Source organism: Cygnus olor, chromosome 13, assembly GCF_009769625.2.
Source record: "Cygnus olor isolate bCygOlo1 chromosome 13, bCygOlo1.pri.v2, whole genome shotgun sequence".
NCBI lineage: Eukaryota > Metazoa > Chordata > Aves > Anseriformes > Anatidae > Cygnus > Cygnus olor.
The window spans coordinates 16,840,739-16,861,648 of NC_049181.1; the positions used below are offsets into that span (position 1 = coordinate 16,840,739).

Genomic DNA, 20,910 nt, shown 5'->3' on the forward strand with positions numbered 1-20,910 from the left:
GAGGGTCCCTCACGCAGGAGTTATGCTTGCACACTACTAGAGAAATACAGCAGCACTTAGGATGAGAGCAAAATTCTAATGGGCCATCGTATGGAATCATATATAATATAAAAAAGGATCTCAGAAGTGGAACCCTGCTGTTTCTCTTCTATTCTCCTGCTCCACTGTGCTCTCCTTTGCTGACTACCAGGAAGAGAACTGGCTCTCCCTTACTCAGCTGACCTCAGATCCTTTCCAGGACATAAACAGTGTGTGATCAGATGTATTGTGTCAGGATCTCCAGATAAAAACAAACGAGGTCACCGCCTAGGAAGATAAAGAATTTAAAAACTGACCTACTTGACATCGGCTGCACACGTAGCAGTCCCTATTCCTGAACCAAAATTCCTTGCCAATTCTGTTCACCAAAACATTTTGCATGCTGCAATAACAACAAACTCCTATTGTGCAGGAAAAGACCACCTTTCTGCCACCATTTTAGGTACTGTAGGAGGTTTTTAGTCTGTGATGCCCCATGTTGTTTTCTAGACTCCCTTCCCAAATACTGGTAAAATGGGGAATCCCACAGAGAATTTCAGATCAATCAAAATGGTTCTGCCCTGTGCGGGCAGCCTGTCACATCCCCCAGCAGACATCTTCAGTTTGGTTGCTAGAAGGACAAGAGGCTATCCTGATCTTTTCTGGTCCCTACAGATGATGTACACGGCCATTCTGCAAGAAGGGCTCCACACCACCACACCACAGGGGTGATCCAATTGCCTCGGCTGAACTGAAGTGCCACAAGCAGCTGCCTCACTTCAGACTCATCAGAGATGACTCACAGCGTGTTCCTACTCTTCGTGTTTATTCCATTTGGAAGCAATGCTTCCCACACATCTGCAGGGAAGCCACTTTCCCAGAGGGATCTCAGGGAAGGCAGGTTGCTCCCGCGTGTTCTGTTAGCCCTTGGGTCAGAGCAGGAGCCCTGCCATCAGTGCAGGCAGCTGCAGTGTCATTAGCTACACAACTTCACCCGCGTTATCAATTACCTGGATTATCTGTGCTGCAGTCTCCGGCGTTCCTTGCCTCAAATCCTGGCCATTTATAGACAGGACTCTGTCATTCCGACTCAGCTTTCCATTTTTGGCTGCCAAACCTCCCTCTAACAAATCTAGAATAAAAATCCCTGCCTCATCCGTCTTCCTGATCAGTTTGATTCCCAAGGGTTCGGACCGGTCTCTCTTTATCAAGGTGACGTGGATCACTTCCCGGTTGGTAGCAGAAGTGGAATCCTGCTGTGCAGTCTTACTGGAAAAACCCTTCTCCTGCAGGACCATGAGGTGGAGAACAGGACCTGGGTGGCGCAGGAAGGAGACAGCCTGGCAGTGAGTCACACTGCTGATGTTGACACCATTCACCTAGAAAGACAAACAAACCAGAGTCCCTCATCAGAACCTCCATAATTTAGGCACTCTCTGCAGCACAGAACATCACAGAGCTGGAGGCAGGATGTACAACTCCCTGTGCAGTGCTGTGACTGAAGCAGCTGCTGCGAACACACATTAGAGAGCAGAGCTTTCTAAAAAAGAATGCAGAAGAAAGCAGATGAAATAAGGCCATCGGTGATGGCGAATAGCTGAGTAGTGGCGAGACAGGACAACACAGCTAACAAATCTGAAACTGCAAAATATTAAGTGATGACATCTGTGCCATGGCACCGCAGAACTGCTTTCCACTAACTTCCCAGCATTCAGTGCGCACTTGGAGGAGAAGAGTCAAATGGGAGACTGCCCATCCTCACTTGAAGAGTGGTCCACCATCTGCACAACAGCTGGAATCATCACCCTAACCACGCTTTTACCAAGGTAACCCTGAGAAGCTAATATTCACTTTGTTGTCACATGAGACTCTGTAGTGTGCTTTTAGGATATCGGTCGGGCTACCAAGTGTGGGGAGCTGCCCTTTTTTACAGCCCAGTCAGGATGGAGACGTGTGCAGTTATACTGGACAACATTCAAGCTACACTGCTGGGCTGAGAGAGAAACCAGCTGGGAGATTGCATCGGCCACTCACGCATGAGGATGCCAGTCATTACTGATGTCTGCAGTCCAGCAGGGTAATCAGGTCTTTATGGCTCGTCAAATGATTGAGCAGCCGTAGCCGGGAGGCGCTAACAGTTTTCACTGCTTGAAGACAAGCTGCTGCAGCCTCAGTTAGCATGCTACAATGCAGCACAACGCAGTCTGGTTAATCTCAGTGGGGCAGCATGGTACAGGGCTAGTGCTCCTTATTATCCACCTTATATACGTGATGCTGACTTCAAGTTATTAAGGAAAGGCAGCTTAAGCAACGTAGCAGAGCAAGTAAACTAAGATTTCCTAGCTAGAGCACAGTCCACTGGAGAGAAACGGTGCTACTGGGTGAAATTTATCAGGTAAAGATCTTTTTCCTTGATCCAAAATGGTCTGAATTCCAAAAACTCAAGGGAATAGAAGGACCCTCAAATCTACTTCTCAGCCCCAGGAAAAACACAATGCTACCAATAAGCATGTCTGGTCAGTGCTTTAAAAACCCTATCTGTAGAGATTTCCCAATTTTTCTAGGCAACTTTGCCTGCTGACCCCTTATCTCAAGTCAAGAGAAGCAATGGGACAATCAGGGGTTTGCGTACCTCCAGAATGTGGTCCCCAGGCGCTATTCTTCCATCTGCAGCAATGACAGAATCCCGCAAGACTTCCTGAACAACGATGTTTCCTAGCGGGGTGTCTTTACCCCCAACTATCCTCATGCCCAGCTCTTCCTCTGGGTCTTCTCGGTGAATTTCAATTGTGCTCGTTTCAGCCACAAGACTCGCTCTCTGAGGAAGGTCTGGTTGGGGAAATTGAAGAGAAAAAAAAACACATGAACAGAATCTTCCCCCACATACCACAAGATCTGCAATACTGGGAGGTTGTGTTCAAAAGTAGCATCTGGATGGAAAGGAAGAGACAGCAGCTATCAGGAGAGGAACAGCTAGGTCAGACTGAGTGCTAAAAAGCTCCTATTTTTCTGGTTTCTCCGGAGTGTTTCTCCTCTTCTAGCTTATGGCAAATTTAGACTGACTGCTATTTCTTGCATTTTATTAAAGGGCATTCAGAGTGTTTCATTTAGCATTCATTTGTTTTTCCTGCTGTGACAGCTGGACTACACACAACTAATCCCCAATTCCACCACACCCATTGGGAAGGGGGACTGCCGAGCTGTAATTACCAGCCTGCCATCACGGTGACTCTACCACAGGCAGCACACTGCCATTTCCCTCCTCTAATTTCCTTTCCTCCTTTTTTCCCAGCCTCCCATACACCAGGAGTCATGTTTACGTATTTCACAGCCTCCTGCAGCCTAAGCAATGCTTCTCAGACACTTTGAAGATGAAAGTTGTTAGCAAGTCATTTCAAATTTACCAGCGCCACAGCATTTAGGTAGGCCCAACGCTAAAGGATCCAAGTACACTGTGAGGGTGAACTGCCGCTGTCACACAGGAGGTGCAAAACCTGCCCCAGTGTACTTGGGGAAAGAGCCAACGGACAAGTAAACTGACCTCTGCGTTAGCACAGCAGCAGACAAGTTCCCAGCTCCAGCCTCTGCACGCTTGGAAATGGCAAACTTGGAGACAAGGCACCCAGACTTCACGCTCCTGCCTTCTAATAGGGACTGAGACAAAGGGGTCAATACTGAAATGGAGGTGGTTCCCTTTATCTGCAGGGCTTTTCATAGCCAACTGCTAATCCAAAACCAGGCTAGGCTATAAAAACACCTTTGCTTTGTACTGTTAGAGAGGTACTGAACACTCCAGGATATCAACTGTATATTTAACTTTCTTAACAAGATTAAGAAGCTGGAGCATTTCCTAATTACTAATTATTTGGCTTCTACAAATGCTTTAAGTGCTGCATGTTCCCACTGAGCAGGACTGCATTTGTTTTGCAAAGAATCCTGGAAATAAAATAACTGCAGTCTGAGATTCTCTGAATTGTTTCGCACTGATGGGTTTTGTGCTTGTGAGCAGAGCTTTCCACACCTGACGCACACAAATGCATCTCCCTTCTCCTCAAGGACACGCGGGGGAAAGAGATTATTCCTACAGCTACTAGCGGCTGAACAGTAGTGAGGATAGCTAAGAATGTTGGGGACACCTTAGAAATTGAAGTGTCTGAAATAGCTGCCTCATTTTTATATTATAGAAGGTAATTACATAATTACACTTCTTTATCAAACTCTCACCTTCTTCAGTCTCCTCAAAAGCTGGATTAACCAGTCCAGGCTCTGCAGTCCCTAGTGATACCACAGCAGCTGCAGAGCTTTCTGCTACCAGTGATGATCCTGTGCTTGGTACCTCTGGATCCTTGGGCGTGTTCGTCTCCACCTTGACAGGGGGATCCTCCTTCCCTTTGGAAATGGGATTCTTTTTCCGTTGCAGTTCAGATTTGTATTTCTTGAAGCCAGGACACCTGAAGAGAGATTGTCAGTGACTCTAAGTGGCTCATCTCTGCCTGCATGGCTAACCCAGCACACGCAGGCTCTGACCGACAAAGACATGCAAAGAACTACATTCATGATCTCATCACCTGCAGAGCTCATATCGCAGATGCTAAAAGTTGTTCTTGTTTTACTTTCAGCTTCTACTTGTATAGAAGAGTGGGCTTCTTATTCCCTTACTTTCAAAATTATTAAGCACATTATTTTAAGGAGAATGCAATGGGAACTGGACTTTCCCTTGCTAAATATTTACCTGGCAAACTCTCAGTGAAGACAACAATACCTCTTTTAAAACGTAAGCAAATACTTCACACTGCACTTCTAGAGATGAGGACGAACTGTATCTTTATGCAAAGGAAGTGTCTCGAGTTTCAAGCTCAGTCCTGAATTAGGCTTTGTTTTTAATGAGTTGGTAACGTGGGAGAGCAGTGAGCAAGGCTTGCTTGCTTCTTTTTCTCTGAATGAGGCCTGGCTGTCAGACAGCTCTGCACCTCCAGCCCCTGCAGGTGACAGCTCCGCTTGAACGTTTCAGAGCAGTTCGTGCTCCCACCGACCACTCCCCAGACGGAGGCTCAAGGAGCAATTCTGCGTTCAAGAAAATGTGCTCTGTTTGCATCCGCAGCACAGCTAGCCTGTCTCAGCAAAAACGAGTGAGGAAAAACAAGCTCTTTTATCAAGGGTACTTATAAAAAGGTAGCAGGTAAGGAGGGTGATGAATTCAAAAGCATCACTTTCAGAGACATGAGTAGTACTGGGTGTTTACCAGAGTCACTTTCCAAATTAAACTAGACTATTTACATTCTGGCTAAGCAAGTCTCATCCTGGTATTACTTCCTCTGGTTATTCCTGGTCACTTATTCCCCAAGCAATAAGATGACCCTAAAACTTAAAGACAGAAGCTGGTTGATCCACTTGTGCATGTCCCTCCTAAGATGCTGAGAAATAAATTTACTTTGCAAAGGGCAGAGGAATCCCCCAAGAAAACAAGTTGCTAGATGCTTCTTACCCCTTAAGTCTCCTACTATCAATTAATCTCATTTAAAAAAAAAAAAATGAACACCCAAATCCCAGTGTAATTTTTTCCTTTTTTTTTCCCCTCATTTTTCAATCTAACCATGCTCACAGCACATATCCTTGATTTTTTTAGAGCACTCCATCCCCACAGGAGATGCTGAGAACTATGAAAGGCACACAGGAACGATATAGTTTCCAGTCAGGTCTTCAATGTAAACATTTAAGGGCGCCTCCCTCTTCCATGTTTAACTCATGCGTCAGAGGGATTAACAAGTGGCACAAGTTTTCTGATACCGGGACAGATTTATGGAGCGGAGGGGAAGGCTCTGACCCTGCTTGTTTCTGTAGTCCAGCCCAGCTCTGGGCCATGCCCTGCACAACAGTGGCTGCCAGGCAGCCCCATCCCCACAGCCAAAGCATTCACCCTGCTGGGGAATGAGAAAGCTCAATTAAAAAAAAAAAAAAAAAAAGCTCGTTACTGCAAGGACACTGGGAGCTTTCAGCAACGGAGCATCTTCCATCACGTCCCCTGGCTCTAACACGGCCTCTCAGCTCGTGGGTACCACAGATGGGCAACCACAAGGGTACGTGCTTGGCCCGAACTGTGACGTGTCCCACGTGCTGATGTTCCCTGTGCACTTGGTGACCTGTTTATAAAATACAGCGCTGCCACAAAAAGCTACAGCACAGCTGAAGGGAAGCAAGCCAGTTGCATTTCCAGTGCCCGCTGAGAGAATACACCTTGCCAATGAAGGTCTGCTTCCGCCTGCAGTACAGCTTGCACTTAGCTCCCTTTCCTGCAATCATTAACTAGGAACAAATGTTCTTCCAGCACCGTGGCGAGAGCTCTTTGTCACCAGCCCTTCTTTTAAAGCTACAAAATTCTGCCTGCCACCAGCTCAGCCGGCAGTGGAACCACCGAAACACGTCTGCTGACAAGCAGAGGGTAAAAAAGAGTCTTCCTCTGCACAGGAGAAAAAATAAATGTATTTTTCATTTGCGTCTCTTTCTCAGAGAAAGGAAGAGAGAAGATAATGGAATTATAAGTAGGTGATTCAGCAACTGCATAATGTGCAGCTTGGAGGGACTTGCATTATTTGGATCAAAGACATATTTTGCGCATCTTAATTGGACCAATTAAACTGGCAACACTGCACGATCCCTTGCCTCTACAGTGTTGACTTAGTGCCTGTTTTTCTTCTCTGCTCAGTGAAAGAAGGAATAACCACGTTTGTTCTAATTTCCAGAGTCAGCTGCCCCAGCTCAGGACACAGAAATTTAAGCACATTTAATAGGATAAGGGTCTGCAGACAGCTCACCTGCAAGGTAAGGACCTCAGCCTTCGCCTCCACGGCACACGGGAGCTGCCCTCCCTACCCCACAATTACGCCGTCTTCACCCACCCACCTCTCCAGCCTCACCCTCTGCCATCTCTGCTGTCCCACCTTGTCCCAGTTCAGGGACTGTTCTGAGCATGGATCTCTCAGGTCAGAAGCACTAGAGACAGATGGCATTACACAAGGGGCAACACTGCAAATGGGTATGCACCTGTTCTGCAGGTGAGCCTCCAGTTCACAGCGCTGCATCGTCTGCTGACACTCCGCCTTGAAAGGACAGCTGACAACCAGCTTATCCAGCAGGTTTCGTACCAGGAGGCTAGACTTGTGGCACTGCTGGAAAGAGAGTTTTTTCCGATCCATAGGACAAAAGTTGTACTCCTGCATGAAGTTTTCGAGGCACTTGAAACAGTACGTGTGTCCGCAGGGGGTGTCCATGGGCTGGAGCAGGGGCTGAAGGCAGATGTGGCAAATGAGTTCGTCGTCCACCTCGTCCTGGAAGTTATAGAGGTGATTGTCCGGCAAGAGGTGGAACTGGCCGCATTCACAGCAGAGTTCGCCAGCTTGGTACGCGTGCTCCTCTGCTGCGGGGTCAGCCATGATAGCCAGGATGCCACTCTCTCAGGCCAGCAGGAAGGAAACTTGTCACGCAGTAGCTGTCTGACAGAGTTCCTCTGATGAAAAGAAAAGAGAAGAAAAGAAAGAGAGATTTCCAGCCACCGTCAGCTCTCCACGTAGCCAATTAAAAATTAAATAGCACTCCTGCCTTAAACTCCCCCTGGTATCTTCACAGCCACCAACCCCTCTTATGGTTCTTCCTTCCAGAGTGACCCTGTGAATGATCAACCCTGGGATCAGAGAATACAGGGACCTGAGTCAGCAAAATGTTTAAGCTTCAATTACTTTGCATGCAACAGTGACACAGGGTAGGTAGAACCTTGCTAACCCTATGAACTGGAAAAGCTGAGACAAATGCTGCCTGTTCTTGAGGGAGAACACCACAGAGAGAAAGGAAAGGGAAAGAGAATAACTGACTGATGTTTAAACTGACAAATTTTCTGTAGAGCTTCCCAGATGACACTGAGCATTATTAATTTAAAAGGTATGTATGGCAAAATATCACTTCAGGCACTTCTGGTTGTCTGGTTTTATGGTCTGGGTTTTTTGGGGGATTGGGGATGAGGAAAAAGAAGAGAAAGAAATTTCAAAAGAAAAAAAAATCTACCAATTTCCTTCCTCTTAAGTCCACTCCCTCCAAAAATGTTAGTGTTAACAAAGACTGCATTGTTCCCTACTCATCCGTGCCTGTCTGCGCACTGAAACATATTTCCTATGGAAAGAGGCAAGCTTTCTATGGGGGAAAAGCACAACAGATAGTCCATGTCATAGTTCATCATGATGTGACCCAAAGGCTTGAGCTTCAGCTTCCTACAGGTGGGAAGAAAGAAGTCAGGGACAAACTGAGTTCTTCGCAGCTGCTGCTTTCCTGATTTTAAGAATGGTAACTCCAGTCACATTCATTTTCAATCTTGCCTATTGTAATTACATTTTTTTTTAAATATAAAATTCACCTGAGTTTGCTAGCAGATTACCTACAGGCAGAGACACTGCAGGAAGGATTCCTGTTAACCTAGCTGTGACTTTAATGAAATAGGCAGTGTGCTACTGGATGAAGCTAACACTCACTGTTACACTGTTGTTGTTTTTTTGTGGTCGTGATGGCGATTATTTTATTTAAGTTCATTAAAAATCCCACAGCCAAACCCAAAAATAAATAAATAAATAAGTAGGACTGTGATGAAATGGAAAAAAAAAATGAAAGAAGACATGGAAAATATTTGAAAAGAGTTGCTTTTTTTGGAACAGGTAACAGCCGAAGCAAGAGCGAACAGCAAGCGCTGGTCTGCACCGGTGCCTGGAGGACACGGCTGGCGTGCAGCAGGCGCTTTGGAGGAGGGTAGGCAAGAACAATAAGACAGCAAGAACGGCAAGAAAAAATTAGTCATGGGTTTCTAATAAAAACCATACATCATTCCACTTCAATTAACTGTCAAGCGTAAACCAGGTAGTTAATTAAAAGGATAACACATCACCAGCAGAATCAAGCCACTTTATGGGCAAATTTTCCTAGCTATAGAAAGCTGTTCGGTTCAGAAGATGACAACATTACTGTCACGGCTCCACGTGGGCACAGCGCATGTGCTGTTTGCTTCTCCTGTGGCTGCAGGGCCAGGAAGCATCTTCCCCTCAAGGAAGGCACTTACACTACACAGTCCGAGCTCTTCTCTTTGCAGTTACTCCTTAACCTTTGCACGCACATCAAAGCAGATGTGCCCTGTCCCTTCAGAAACACCTCTGCTCTTGGGTACTCACCTCCATCTGAAACAGTCAGATACCTCTCCTGTTTTCCTTACAGTAAGTCTCCATCTGATCCTCAATTATCTCACAAGCGAAAAGGAAACATTCCCGACATCAGACAATCCCTTCCCATCACCTACCAATTGTAATCAATCAGCTCAGCACCAGCAGTTAAGCGCCAGGCTTCCAAGGCAAACACCTACCAATACGAAATACCTGCACTTCGGGTTGTAGCATTTGCATAAAATTTTGGCAGGTGATTAAACAAATCTGCTTTCTCGGTGAAAACAAACTTCATGGTAATTTTGCTGATAAACTACTTCTGAATGAGGGGGGGGGTTTCCAGATTATTTACCAAATTCATTCTCTGCTTTCTGTGTTTGTTATAGGTTATATGTGATGAATCCCATTTATGAGTCACTTCAAAACTCAGGGAAGATAAAAGCATCACCACAACCTTGCAGCGTTTTTCTTCCCCGTAACTGTTCTGCCCTCTCCGTTTGAGACCCTCGAAAAAAAGGCGTGAAGATTTCACTCGAAAGTGCCAGAGCAATTTCTTCTTTTACACTGCTGTCCCTTCAGCGAGGAGGACACTCCTGCAGACACCAAGGAACCAAAGCCTGACACCTCAGCCCCGAAACCCATCCCACAGCCTTCGGCAAGGCAGGAGTCAGTGAGCAGCATGGGGAGGACAGCAGGCTCAAACAAGCCTGCCGCTTGTTCAGTGATTCAGTCAGAAAGCAGATGTTCTGTAAGAGGAAAATTGCTAACATCTTATTCAGCAAAGATGACTACTTCAGTGCAACAAGGCAGGTTTGAAGTGTCTGGAAACTGCGCTGTTTGGGCACAACAGGCACAGCTGCCGTCTGCTCAGATACACCCAGCTCCACAAGCCTGTCTCAGGCTGTGCCGCAGCGAGGCCCTAGGATTCTAGCTCTGGAGGTGAAGTCTGAAGTCCACCCGATCTTTGGCAGTTTCCGTCAAGTTTCAGCTACTCACTCCAGCCTCTGAAGGCTGGACCATGCCCAGCAATCCCCTTTGTTCTGGTGCAGCTTGCTGGTACGGCGCTCCCCCCTTCTCTAGTACTCGCACCTCTCCCCAGGCACACTAATTCCAAGAGAGTTTACAGCTTGTGTAAGCTGTTTGAGCTTACACACAATGTACATAGTAAGAGGAGGTCACAAAATAAGGACCTAACTTGGTCCCAAGTTGCTACTTACTGACCACATGAAGCCTGACGTACGTTTATGCTGCTGCTCTGGCGGGCTCTGCAGTTTTAGAAGCAAAACAAAACAAATACATGCCAAGACAAATTTATCAAAAAAGTAATGCAGCCCACTCCAATACCTGACGAAGAACTGAGGAAAATAAGCATACACAAATTTCTCTACATTTCCCCCTTTTTACCACATGTGGATAGAGAAAAGATTTCTTTGAGATCATTTTTACCACACAACAAGAACAAAAGCAGTGTTTTTTACAGGAGGATTTCTTGTGCTGTAACACTGACTCAAAGAATAGCTTTTTCTTTTTTTTAAAGGACAACTTATCAGGTTGTCGAATCTATTTCCCTGCCAAGCAAGACTATTCCTGACAATAGCAGCACGTTGCCTATTCTTGTTCTAGCCCTGCCGGGGCACAGCCCCCTCTGCACATCTGCATGGTGGGGAGCACGCGGCACCCAGCCACTCGGCACCGCTCCTGTTGGGTGGACAAACCCAGTCCAGAACTGGCCTCCGCTGCACCCGAGCCTGGCAACAGAGCTGATGAATTAGTTGTGCAGATGTTCAAAAAGGCCTTTTAAAAAAAAAAAAAAGGCAAATTACCGTACAAAAATCTTTCCAACGTTGTGCCTCCGCTTGCACTAGAATGGCTGAAAAGGAAGGGCGGCTGTAGCAGCTGGCTGCCCCATGAGCAGCATCCGTGCTTCCAACCTTGTCACTTAAGGTCTCAGCATTTCCAAACGCAGCCCTCGCTCCATGTTTGTAAGGCATTTCACTCTGCCACCGGTTAGTGGGGAGCACAAACAGGCATAGTTCAGCCCAGGCCTGTCTCTTCATACAGCTCCAGTGCCTGACACGAGTTGCTTTCAGGCATGGAGATGTTTACCTTCTTGACATCTTTCTGAGGTATGATCTTGCTGCTATTCCAATTTACAGACTGAGCTTGCATCACGAGAGGCTAAACTAAGACCCACAGAGCCACAACGCGGGGGAATTGAACACTGTTACGTGATCCTGAGTCTGATTCTAAGTGACTTACCTCACCTCACGTAGGGACCTCCTAGGAAAGCAAAGCACACCGAGCCTGCAAGTCCAAAACGATATTCCATCCCTCCCCCGAAAAAGACTGCTTCTGTTAACTAATTGATTTATAAAACCACAAGTATGGCAAATGACCCAGAGCACATTCCACGCTGCAAAATAAGGAAGCGTGCAGCCAGTTTGCTGCAAGGTGAGGACGTGGAGCAGAAGTGCAAAGATTCTTCCAGCAGATCAGGATCACTACAGGAATGCCTCGTACTGACAGATTTAAAAAAAAAAAAAGTAGACATTTAAAAGGCATCTGTCAGGTAGCTAATTCTCAATATTAAAAAATTATTTGTGCCGTGGAAAGTAGCTTGGAAATACAAGGGCTTTCTGTGTTAACACTTACACACTGATACGGATAAATATTACTGAAAACCCAGATATAAACACTGGCATTGAGGCTACAGGGTGCATGCCCCACGTATACTGCTATGTAATAGTTTACTGTGATAATTATGCTACTTATTATATTTATGACTACATTTCCCTGGGAGACTGGAAATGCAACATTCCAAGTAAAGGCTCCACAATTAATTTTTTTTGGGGTGGACAAAACAAAGCCAGCACATTCTGGATTAAGATGGCTGAGGGCACTAACCCCAAAACAATCTGCTTACATAAAAACAAAGCAACAAGTTCAAGATGGATGCTAACATAGCAAACCCAGTGCTCTAACAATGAACATGAGAAAAATTGACCAAAAAAAAAAAAAAGAAAATCTTTCTTCAGATAGTTTTCCCTTAGTTCAGAAGCCTTCTGTTTCACTGAATGGGATTTTTTTTTTTTTAATGAGAGAGAAAGATTGCGAAAGTGTGCTGTAACAGGTTTTTTTGCTGAATTTCAGCTCTACATTGAAGGAGGATTTCACACACGTGAAAAGGGAGAGGTTTTGTATGAAACACACCAGTGTCCTACCTGAACACTTCCAGTGCGCTGCTGCAGTCTTTCACAACCACGACTGAACTGTCCTTAGTTTACAGTAGTGGCACAGAAAATAGTGTCGAAACATCATATTTTTATAAGCAATGCTTACAGCAGGTCAGTTTTTCCAAAAACCACAACACTGAGCTCCAGAATACCTTCAAGTGGCAATACAATTCAGTGCCCTATTGCCTTTCTTTTTCCTTTCTGATATTGCTAAAGATTAGGCCACTGGATGTACAAGTATGAAGTCAAAGCTTCTGTACATGGTACGTTTGTTTGTGCAGCGATATAAGAAGTAGCCCTTTCAATGATTAACTTTGCCTTCAAGCCAAAGAGTTTCTAATAAGCCACCTCAGAGGGTCACCGCTCAGCACCTATTGCAATGCTTCGATTGAGAAAGCCGACATCCGAGATGCTTTACTGTGCTCAGTCTAAACAGAGACTGCTAACTTAGAGATCTCGTTGTCCCCCATCATTTTTGCCCATTCTTTAACCATAAACTTGAAAACAAGTTTTATTCTAAAGCCCTCGCATTTTTGTGCTTATTGGACAATTTTGTATTTAATTGGCTTGAACTTCTGGGCAAGTATCTGTTTTCTCAACCAGAAAAACAGAAAGCCAATTGTATTTTCATGAATTTGAATCAGAATCATATTCATCTTAGACTAGAAAAGACGTATTATCCCAGGAAACCCTATTCTGAGGGATGTGCTATAAGGCTTGGTTGAGTAGAGCGAGACTACCCCAAGGAATATTCTCCTGAGCAACTTTTGCAGTATCAGCTCTCAGCTTGGTACGTGGATTTCCATTTCCTTTTTTTTTTAATGTATTGGAAAATTCAACAACAAAAAAAATCTTAGCTTTATATTACTTATTTTTTTCAATCTTACTAGAAATCAGCAGTACTAATTGCAAACTTGCACCTTATTTTATGAGAAAGAGAAGCTCCATGAAAAACCTCAGAACTTGGTCCTTCTGGTCCCCTCCTGTCACCACCCCGTGTGCCGTGCGTTTGGTTCTCAGCCCACTCACCCCACTGCACAACTGCAGCGGTCTCACCAGGGACCCCGCGGGCTCTGAACCAGCAGGACTGCACAGATGTAATTCAAAGACTCTTCCTACAGAGCAGGAGAGGCTGCTGTTATCATTCGGTTACCATTATCTAGGTAACAAGCACCAGTAAGTTTCCCATCTCCTCCCTTTTCTATTAAGGAATTAAACTGGGGTGTAAAACGTTTTCCACCTCCACTTTTCTTCCAAGGGGATTAGACAGTGACTATTTAAATACACTGCTCTGAAAAACTGGTAAGTTTAATACCAGTAAATAAAAGTGAAGACAAGTGCTGCAGGAGAAGCTGTTTTATTTATTTCTTCGTGCTTTCTCACCTTTGCTAGACGTTTCCACTGCATTTCACCATCCTTTCTATACCCTTTCTTCTCCACAAATGTACATCATGTTGCCTGTTTTATGGTCACAGAAACACAAAGCTTATGCAGATTCTTCTGTTTTACCAATTAAATCAATTTGCTTCTTTGCAGAATGTGACCCAGACTCCTATGGAAGTATCACCGCTAGCAGCATGTGTATGTATGCATTTTCTTTGTGTGTTCTTTAGCTTTTTCTATTGCAACTAATGATATCTATCTCGGAACTTAACCCACCAACACTTTGAACTGGGCAACCACCTGCAACTCCATCCCTAAGAATCAGTCTGACAGTTGTGAATGAGGTTTTCTGCAAAGAAAGGAGGAATCCAATACTATAATTTAAGGATAAAGGACCTAATCTGTAATTAATAACCAAAAACTTCTGCAACTGAAGCAAAAAGTCCCAAACCAAACCAAAGAGGGATAACGAGACTTGATGTTAAGGTTTAGGTTCATCTAGATAGCTGGTAGAACAGACGCTTTCCTAAACACTGGGTTTTGAGGACAGGAGGTAAAGATCACATGTCTATTGGCAATATCTGAATACCAGACACACTTACCACATCATTGTCTGTGTCTACCTGTAAATTCCTTGTTTATGGAAAGAAAATAGCACCACGGTTTACAGCAGATGAAATAAGCATGTAATGTGCAGGAGCTTGTCTCTAGTGGCTGTTATTCTTGCAGTAGCCTGATAAAACCCCATACGTTGTTAGCCACTTGTGATCTGGGTGTCATATTTAAAATACAGGTCAGAAAACAGTGGACATCTGCTATCACAATTTCCAAGGCCCATAAGGGAAGAAGCAGACTGTGCATTATACAACTGCAAGTTTTTAAAAATTCATGTTTAAATATCCTTACCAGGGCAACCACTATCATATGTAATTAACAGTAATGCGAGGGGGCATGGAGAGAGTGACTGTTGCTCTGGGTAGACGTACGGCATTTGACATTTCTATAGTCCTATTGCCTGTCTCGTGAGAAAGTCCTGCACATCACTAATCTCTATCACACTTGCAGTTGTTACCATCAGAAACACTCAGGCTTTATTGCAGGATAAAGTATCAGAACTTTCAGTCACTCACAACAAGTCAAATCTTGGGCTCAGTTACCTAGCACTGATTTTTTTTTTTACAATACTCTTGAGTTAAGAGCTTGGAGCAGTCTATGAAAGAATCCCTTTATATCAACAGGCATTTGGAGTCTAACTCCGCCAAATAACGCAGGTTATCAGTGACAAACAGGCAGCACAGATGAGGTGTGTATGCTGGAAGGGAGATCAAACTTCCCGTGGCCCAGGCTCTTCTCCTGGTGGCTCCAGACCACCCAGCCCACGCTCGATGCCAGCAGCACCACCAGCAGCAGCAGGGTGTTTCGCCCTGCTCAGTACACAACACCCCAGACTTCCTTTCACAGCGCACGAGGGCATTTTATCAAAAGCAGCGCAAAGTACTTTCTAGCCCAAGCTTGTTCCACCTAACTAAAAAAGCTGAATTAAAAGATAATTAAATCTGGAACTCCCTTTGTATCTCTTCAGATCATGGTAAAGGGGAAAGAAAACAAGTTATCTTCTTTAAAAAAAAAAATCCACACTAATTCCCTAGCCCACGTGTTCTCAAACTGCAGCTCCTCGGGGTGTGCAGCGAGGTTTGAAGTCAGCTCCAACTCCCGCCAGCGCCCGTGGGCAGGCAGAACGCAGTCAGGAGCTGAAGTGGCCTGCCCCACAGCTGGCAGCTCTAAGTCAGCAGCACAAGGCAGCACAAGTGGGAAATAAACTGAAGCCTCTCTGTTAAGGATTACACCCCTCTAAAGACTCACAGAGTGGAATTACAGCTCATTTTAAACAGACAGTCTACTGCTTAGGACATCTGTCTTATCGGTGCGTGAGCTGAAGTATGGCTGCACATGTAATTTATGATGCCTTTTCATCGTACCTGATGTATCTGGTTGACTTTAGACTTAACTCTCACAGCTGGGGGGGGAAGTCTCCCCGCCCCCCCCCCCAAATCTTAACCTGATTTAAAGCTGTGTCCAAGCTGGTATCAGAGGCAGGTCTTTCAGAACCACTGTTATCTTACCTTATTACACATATATTTACAGTATGAGTAAATTGTTATCTATGTTGTATTTTCCCTTGTTCTAAAAGTAATTAAAAAAAAAAATCCTGGCATGGCCTTCTCACCAGTTAGAAGAACTGGAACAAGAGCCCTGCTGACCGAAGTCCTCCCATTCCGCACCGAGCAAGGAAGCGGCGCCATTCCTCCTTACTCACCAGCGAACACGTCGCAGGACGACCTTGAGTTGGGGTATATGTAGGAGCAGGGAGGCAACCTCCTCGCCCTGCTCAGTTCTCAGCCTGTTGAGATTGCTGGCAGAGCAGCCAAGTAGCCAGGTGTTAACCTCACAGGGGAGCTCTTTTTTTCCAGTCATGAACACAAAAAGGCCCAAAAGACCCATTATGTTTATTTTTAGGGATCCTACTTGAAATAGTCATAGGGCAATTTTTGTTCACTACCAATTGAGACCATTTAATAGAGGATATCCTCAGTTCTAAGGCTCACAAGGCAGGGACTGATTTTTTTCTTTTTTTTTCCCCTTTCTATTTAGAGACCTGCAGTAATGCTTTATTAGATGAGAAGAAATTATCTTTATTTATTAGTCTAGAGGTGAGAGGTTAATAAGTCTGAGAACTTTACAAATAGGGCTGATTGTGATTTACTGGACTTTCAACAACTGCAAAATAACTAATGGCACAGATGAGTCCCATAAACTCTGAAAAGAGCAGGTTAAGTTTTATCTCAACCCTTTTTTTAACTGCTGTACAATCAGCTTTTAACGAGAAGGTCTGCCCCAGCTGTTTACAAAGCTCACATGAGTTAAGGCCCAGGCAAAGAGTAGACAATGACTGACACTTTAAAAAAAATAAATAAATACAAAATCCCTTGCCGTACTTCCCTTCCACAGACGATTCCAAATAAGGAGCAATATAGTCTTCAAAAAATTTGCACAGAGACCCTCTAGGCTCAGGGGAACATTGTATATACGTAAAACCAGCCTTCATCTGCAAGCTGCTGATTGTCTCTCCAAACTCCTCCAGATTTATTCCATTTCCCTCCTTTCAGCCTCAAGAGTTTTAAGGCCTGGACCAGCGTAGCAATTCCTACTGTTTGTGTTCATCTAAACCCCCTCTAACACTTTAGATGTTAGATGACATAACTGGCTTGTGAACAATTTCTTATCCAAATTATCAAAAGGTTTTCCAGGTATTTGCATATTTTTAAGCATAATTTTTTCAAGAAATTTCTATAGCAAGTTTCAGCCTAGAGCAACATTGTGTGTGTTATATATCAGGAAATATAAACTGAGGAGAGACTGTCAAATACAATTCCTAACAACTGTACGAACAGCACCACTAAAGTAAGCTGAGAAGGGAAAGCCAAACAAGAGGGTTTTGTAATATATCAGCAAAACATACTCAAGCCTGCGAGTAAGACAACAGCTGCAACCACTCTAGCAAGATGTACACAATCAGAATGAAACGATGCAGCTAAATTTTCAGAGTGAAATTGATATAGCAGTTTCAGCAGGATTATTTTATATTTTTTTATGAAAAAAAAGTGCATGGCAATGCACAATGAAGAGTTAAAAGTACAGCAGGGAGTGCTTTGTGAACTACAGATACCTTACTCTGCTCACCTACTATTTCTAGGATTCTACAATTTCATGCACAGGTAAATTCATCCAGTAACTATGTTTAGGGAAGCACAGAGTTATCATTGTTTAAGAAACCATTAATTACAAGTGCTAATTGAAGTTACTGGAATCGCCATTCATCTAGCACTAATGCTATCCAAAATAACCCCTCAACCTGTTCCATCAGGCATCTTTGAACATCATGGTGTTCTGGAGCAGAGGAAGGTCATGTAGCCACCAGGTCCCTTCTGGAGCTGTTTCTTCCATTTCTTACAGCTTGTTCCCCAGACCAAGTGGTTGGGTTTGTGTATTAACTCTAGCTCACTTCCCTCGCTATTCGTTTGGTAAGAAACTTTAAAAGAAACTTGGTTTTCAACAAGACAAGTTTCCCTTCTGCTGCACGCTGCAGGTCCCTCTCCCCTCTTTGGATTTTATGCTGGTGCATTTCCATTATTTGAGTTACATATGCACCAAAATTTTGTACAATTACAGGCACAGTAAGGGAGGTGAATGAAGGTGGGAGTTTCCAACACAGCTCAGTTTTCTAAGAGCTAGCTAACCTCACGAAAGGTCGACCTCCTGTTTATCATTTCTCTGCTCTATCCCCAGCCACAGGACCCCTTTGTTTTTCCCCGCACAAGCACTGGTGTCCTTCTGACTTCATGAGCTGCCTCAGGCAGCAAATCCCTTTGGGGGAGGGAATAAATATGACCACTGAGTTACCCCTTTCAGCAGCAGACATGCTCCATCTGCTCAGCTATATTGTAAAAGAACAGATTGAGTGTAACAGTTTGAGCTTGCAGTTTAAGAGAAAGAAGTTTTGTTTTGAAGGAGCCATGTGCACGATCTGCTTTCCCTTTACTGGAGACCTGCCAAAGAGCTCTGGCCTTCAAGCACCAAGGACAAACGTCAGCGCCGTCCCTCAGAGGCGCAGCACACAACTGACATTGCTGCAGGAGGATAACTACAGTTCCTTAAACCACATCGTGCCACCTAAATCCTGGGTTACTCCGGAGCCTCCAGAGGCTACAGGATATTAGACTGGACACTTCTGGGGCTGTATGACAGCGACAGAAATTTCCCTGGGCTGACTCGCGTGCTGTCACCCTGCCCCAGCTTACCCTTGACACAGAAGAGGCCTCTCACAGCACTTACTATCTGCATTTGGGCTGGAATAGTGTTTTCCACAGAGAGCCTTTACACTGTTCTGCTCCTTGGCGGTAAAACCAGAACAGAAAGTGAAAATACGACCCTACTTGTTTTTTTGGTTTGGCAAGCAACAGGGAGGTACTCCTTTTGCATCCCTTACTGTACAAAGATAAAATGGGACCAAAAAAGTTGCTCAAGGGACTGGAAGTGTCGTTTTGGGAAGAGCTGGCAGCAAACTGAGCCTGCAGTGCCACCGACAGGGGCAGCCCTGCTCTCCTGGCCACCTCTGGGGCTGGCACCAGCCCCTTGCTGCCCAGGCTCTTAATTTCCAATCAGATAACGAGGCTAATGGCAGACCTAGAGAGATGTCAAGCATGCACAACCAGGACACGAAGCACAGGGTGCCTGTCCCTTTTGGTATTACACAGCCTTAAGCCCCTCATTAACTCCGTATTGTTAGCTAAAATAAAACAGAAGTGTTCCAGTCCTATGGTATCCCTCACACATCTCCTTCCAAGCCTCTTACAAACCCTGCCAGAACAGTACCTCACCTACGAAATCACATGTATTTCTTACCTTTAAGGCACTTCCAAAACGTCCACACCATCACGCTGCTCTCCTTTGCCTCTTACCTCGATTTCTATTTATAGGCTTCTCTGCATCAATTATCACCGCAGCATCCCAAATTCGCCAACTTAACCCCCGTACACCTTCCGACCCGACAAATTTTGCCTTACGACCTCCCTTCGAGGTTCCTGAGACGGCCCAGGCACCGAGCTCGGGGGTCCGACCGGGGCCGGGGTCCCCTCACAGAGCCGAGCCCCGGGGTCGGTCGGGCGGCCCCTCGCCCTGTGTCGCCAAGCCCCGGACGGCGACAAAAGCCGCTCGTTCGGCAGCCCCCAGCCCTGCCCGGCCCCGCAGGGAGCTGAGGGGAGGCTGGAGCACGGCCCTCGCCCCGCTCCTCGCACCTTAGGGCGGCCGCAGCCCTTCGAGGAGCGAGGTCTCCCCCTCACCCCCCGCCGCTCACCTGGACGAAGAGGACGGGAGCGGGGCTCGCGCGCCCCCCGGGAAGGGAAAGGGCCGGGGAGGGAGGAGGAGAGGGAAGCCCGGCGCCAACTCGGCCCTGCAGACGGCGGGGCGAACGCGGCTCCTCCACCAAGTTTCCGGGCGGGGATGAAAGTCGAAACCTACGTGAGAGGAGGAGGCAGCGCAGCCGCCCAGGTGTCTCCCGCCCGACACGGTTCAGCCCGGCACGGCCCTCCCTTGGCCGCCGCCGTGCTCCCCTCCTCCTGCCGGGCCGGGTAGAGCCGAGCCAGGCCGACCGAGCCGCCCACCCCGCCGGCAGCCCTGCCCCTGCCCCTGCCACTCCCGCCCCGTGGAGGGCGCCGTAGCGTCGCGGGCACCATTTTGTGTGCCGCCCCCTCAGGGATTCGCCGCTCTCACCTCGTCTCCGCAGCCACCCCAGTCCCTTTCGTGGGGGACGGGTGCTGGGGGCTCACCTCCGAAAAAAATACGAAGTTTTCCTCAGCAGGACACTCTGTGGGGAGCGGTCCCGCTCCCTGGGCAGAGGGGTGTGTTTGGGGGTATCCCCGGGGGCTCCCTGAGGTGATTCTGCTCTGGTGCTACTCCCACTACAGGGGTGTTGGTTCTCCCTCCGGCCTCTGCCTTACCCAAAACCCCTGTAAAATGGAAGATGGGATAACCTGGTGGGTCTGAGGCTGTTGGGAGAGCAGGGAATAAATTACAGTTCAGTCAGTGACACGGCTGGTAGAAAAAAAAACAACGGGGGGGAGGGGGGGACTGTTCTTGAAATTTACATTTTGCCTTCTGGCAGAAATACTATCCATCTGAAAGTATTTGGCTTGTTCTTCATCTGTTAGGAAGGCAAATTGTGAGAGCCCCTGTCAGCCCCAGTGAGCCAAGTGCTCACTGCCAGCCGTGGGGCCATGGGGTACCTGCTGCTGCTGTGCAGTGATAGCAGATGACAGAGTGCTAGTTGCTGTGCTGTTTCTGTAAACTGTAAATATGGCCACCTTCCCGTGCTCAGATGTGGGCATTTCACTGTAATTTATGTGCTTCGAACTAGCAAAACACTGAACCAGGAGGGATCCAAAAGGTGTCAGATTACGTTGGCCCAGCACTATGTCCGAGCTAGTAACTCCTCCGAAAGGGAGAGAAGTTGCTGCCCATGTCCTGTG

At 46.1% G+C, this 20,910-nt stretch overlaps 1 protein-coding gene across 4 annotated transcripts in view; it reads right to left on the minus strand.

Annotated features, from left to right (window-relative positions):
• LOC121077121 (ligand of Numb protein X 2-like) overlaps window positions 1-20,076 on the minus strand; it is a 32,013-nt gene extending 11,937 nt beyond the window's left edge. The window contains exons 1-5 of one of the 4 annotated variants that reach the window (XM_040571998.1): window positions 19,740-20,076; window positions 7,060-7,522; window positions 4,243-4,469; window positions 2,651-2,847; window positions 1,029-1,397 (exon numbers count right to left, since the gene is read on the minus strand). In XM_040571998.1, coding sequence (XP_040427932.1) covers window positions 1,029-1,397; window positions 2,651-2,847; window positions 4,243-4,469; window positions 7,060-7,448 — 1,182 coding nt within the window. In that variant the 5' untranslated portion in view covers window positions 7,449-7,522; window positions 19,740-20,076. Of the gene's footprint in view, window positions 1-1,028; window positions 1,398-2,650; window positions 2,848-4,242; window positions 4,470-7,059; window positions 7,523-13,825; window positions 14,134-19,288; window positions 19,576-19,739 lie in introns of those variants that run through there. The other 3 variants (XM_040571999.1, XM_040572000.1, XM_040572001.1) reach the window with 3 other exon arrangements.
• Between the last annotated feature and the right edge of the window lie 834 nt (window positions 20,077-20,910).